This window comes from Penaeus vannamei, chromosome 9 (assembly GCF_042767895.1).
Source record: "Penaeus vannamei isolate JL-2024 chromosome 9, ASM4276789v1, whole genome shotgun sequence".
Taxonomy (NCBI): Eukaryota; Metazoa; Arthropoda; class Malacostraca; order Decapoda; family Penaeidae; genus Penaeus; species Penaeus vannamei.
The window spans coordinates 26,630,502-26,633,001 of NC_091557.1; the positions used below are offsets into that span (position 1 = coordinate 26,630,502).

A 2,500-nucleotide genomic window follows, 5' to 3' on the forward strand; every position below is an offset into this window, starting at 1 on the left:
TTTATCAGGCGATGTCCTTTCGCCTCAGAAAAGGTCATTCTTTCCCATTAGTTATCGTCTTTGGAGAGTTCATTTGAGATATATTTTTTATATATCACCAACGGGTTTGATCTGGCTTGATCTTTCTCTCTTAGTCACTCTCTTTTCACTGTCTTTCACTTGGTGCTGCTCTCGCATCATAGGAAGTCAGCGGCGCCTACAAGAGTGCCACGGAGCGCCTATGGAGGTCACTGTAGGCGAGGGCATTGTCTGCGGGCGCGGGCGGCGGCGGCGAGGCCCCACGGTCGTCGCACAGCAGCTGTTCCGAGAAGGAGCCGGTGTCGGCGTCGTCGCTGTACGAGTCGGAGTGGAGCGTGCGTGGACGGACGTTGCCGTAGTATTGCGAGGCGCCCACCGGACTGTACCTGACGGGGCGCTGCGAGTAGGAGAGGTCCATGGACCCGTACATGTGTCCGCTGGGGTCCCGCAGGGGGCTGCGCTGGGCGGTGCGCGTGTGGCGACCCAGAGTGTAGAACTGCGGCTGCGGCACGTGTACATGGTCGTCGTCCGGGGCGCGTGCGCTGCGCTCCACCTTGGTCACGTCCGGGATGGACAGCGACAGCCCCCGCGTGCCCGACAGCTCCTCCTCGCCGTCGCCGTCGCCGCGGCGGGCGGCCGAGGGCGACACCTGTTCCACGCGCAGGGCCTCGCACGGGGGCGACTGCGACTGGGGCCGCTGGAAGGACTCGCGGCGGTCCTCCGGCGGCGGCGGCGAGCCCACGAGGTCCGTGTCGTTCTGGCGGCCGGCGGGGCCGTCGGGGCCCGGGTTCACCAGCACGCTGCCGCGCGACGTCGACTTGACCACCACGCTCCCGCCGTTGACGAGGCTCGTCGCCGGCTTCTCCACGTCCTCCGGAGGTCGTCGACGCCGGTTGAGCCGCCGCTTGAACGTCGCAGGGAGGCAGTAGCAGTACGTGGCCACCAGCACCACCACCAGCAGGAGCCCCCCGACGCAGCCGCTGATCACCGCCACCTTCTCGCTGCCTCCGATCCCGGCGTCGCTGCCGTAGCCGCCCAGACCTGAGGACAACAGGGACCCTCCTGAAGATCAGAGAGACGGGGGTTAAGGGCGGCTACACCACGTTAAGGGAAACGAAGGGGCTATTAAGGGGGTGCAGGGGCGCAAGAGGGCCGTGAGGGGCCAGCAAGGTATGGCGGATGGGGCTTAAGGAAACCTGCCTGCGACAAGGGCTAGGCACAAGGGCTGTTCGAGGATGCGCCAAGACTACGTGACTATGATAATAATGAAAATATCACACCAGGGACAACAAGGGCTCAACGCAAAGAGTAAAAAGGTAGGTTCTTAGGTGCTAATTACACAGATACTTTTGGTATTGTGTCTCACTTACTATGAAAATCACTACTATTCCTGAGATGGAGGCAATTCCAAGTCAGTCATTAAAAGGAAAGTATAAAACTATGATAAACTACAAGAATGATACAATAGAATTCCTAAACTACTAAACGAGAAAAGACATACACAGATGCAGCATACACAGGCAAACAGAAGGATATATATATATATATATATATATATATATATATATATATATATATATATATATATATATATACATATACATATACATATATGTATGTATGTATGTATGTGTGTGTGTGTGTGTGTGTGTGTGTGTGTGTGTGTGTGTGTGTGTGTGTGTGTGTGTGTGTGTGTGTGTGTGTGTGTGTGTGTGTGTGTATATATATATATATATATATATATATATATATATATATATATATATATAGAGAGAGAGAGAGAGAGAGAGAGAGAGAGAGAGAGAGAGAGAGAGAGAGAGAGAGAGAGAGAGAGAGAGAGAGAGAGAGAGAGAGAGAGAGAGAGAGAGAGAGAGAGAGAGAGAGAGAGAGAGAGAGAGAGAGAGAGAGATGGGGAGGTATCAGATAGAAATATAGAGAAAAGGGAAAAAAAAACATGAAGCAGACAAAGGAAAAGAGACGGAAGAAAAAGCAGAAAAAAAGGAAAACAAACAGACAAAAAAAAAAAAAGACCCACAACTTATAAACACAGAATCCAAACACAGACCAAGAACGGACCCCCTGCCCTTACCTGGTCCGTTGACTCTTATGGTGACACGGTCCGTCGACGGGGGCTGAGGCTGCCAGAGTGCCGCCGGGTTGCTGGGTTGGCCGCGGTTGCCTTGTCGATCAATCGCCCTCATGCACACCCATAGCACTTTCTGTGTGGCGAGAGAATTGAACCTGAGAATAGGGGGTGAGAGAGAGAGAGAAGAAGAGGGAGAGAAGAGAAAGAGTGAGAGAGAGAGAGGGAGGGAGAGGAAGAGGGAGAGGGAGAGGAAGAGAGAGAGGGAGAGGGAGAGGGAGAGATGGAGGGAGAGAGGGAGGGAGAGGAAGAGAGAGAGAGAGAGAGAGAGAGAGAGAGAGAGAGAGAGAGAGAGAGAGAGAGAGAGAGAGAGAAGGAGGGAGAGAGAGAGAGAAAGAG

At 53.6% G+C, this 2,500-nt stretch overlaps 1 protein-coding gene across 1 annotated transcript in view; it reads right to left on the bottom strand.

The window, feature by feature from the left end:
* LOC138862563 (uncharacterized) overlaps positions 1-2,500 on the bottom strand; it is a 6,492-nt gene that overhangs the window by 797 nt on the left and 3,195 nt on the right. The window contains exons 2-3 of the mRNA XM_070124974.1: positions 2,108-2,237; positions 1-1,059 (exon numbers count right to left, since the gene is read on the bottom strand). The exon at positions 1-1,059 is cut by the window's left edge and continues 797 nt beyond it. Of these exons, the coding sequence (XP_069981075.1) occupies positions 197-1,059; positions 2,108-2,237 (993 nt within the window). The 3' untranslated portion in view covers positions 1-196. The remainder of the gene's footprint in view (positions 1,060-2,107; positions 2,238-2,500) is intronic.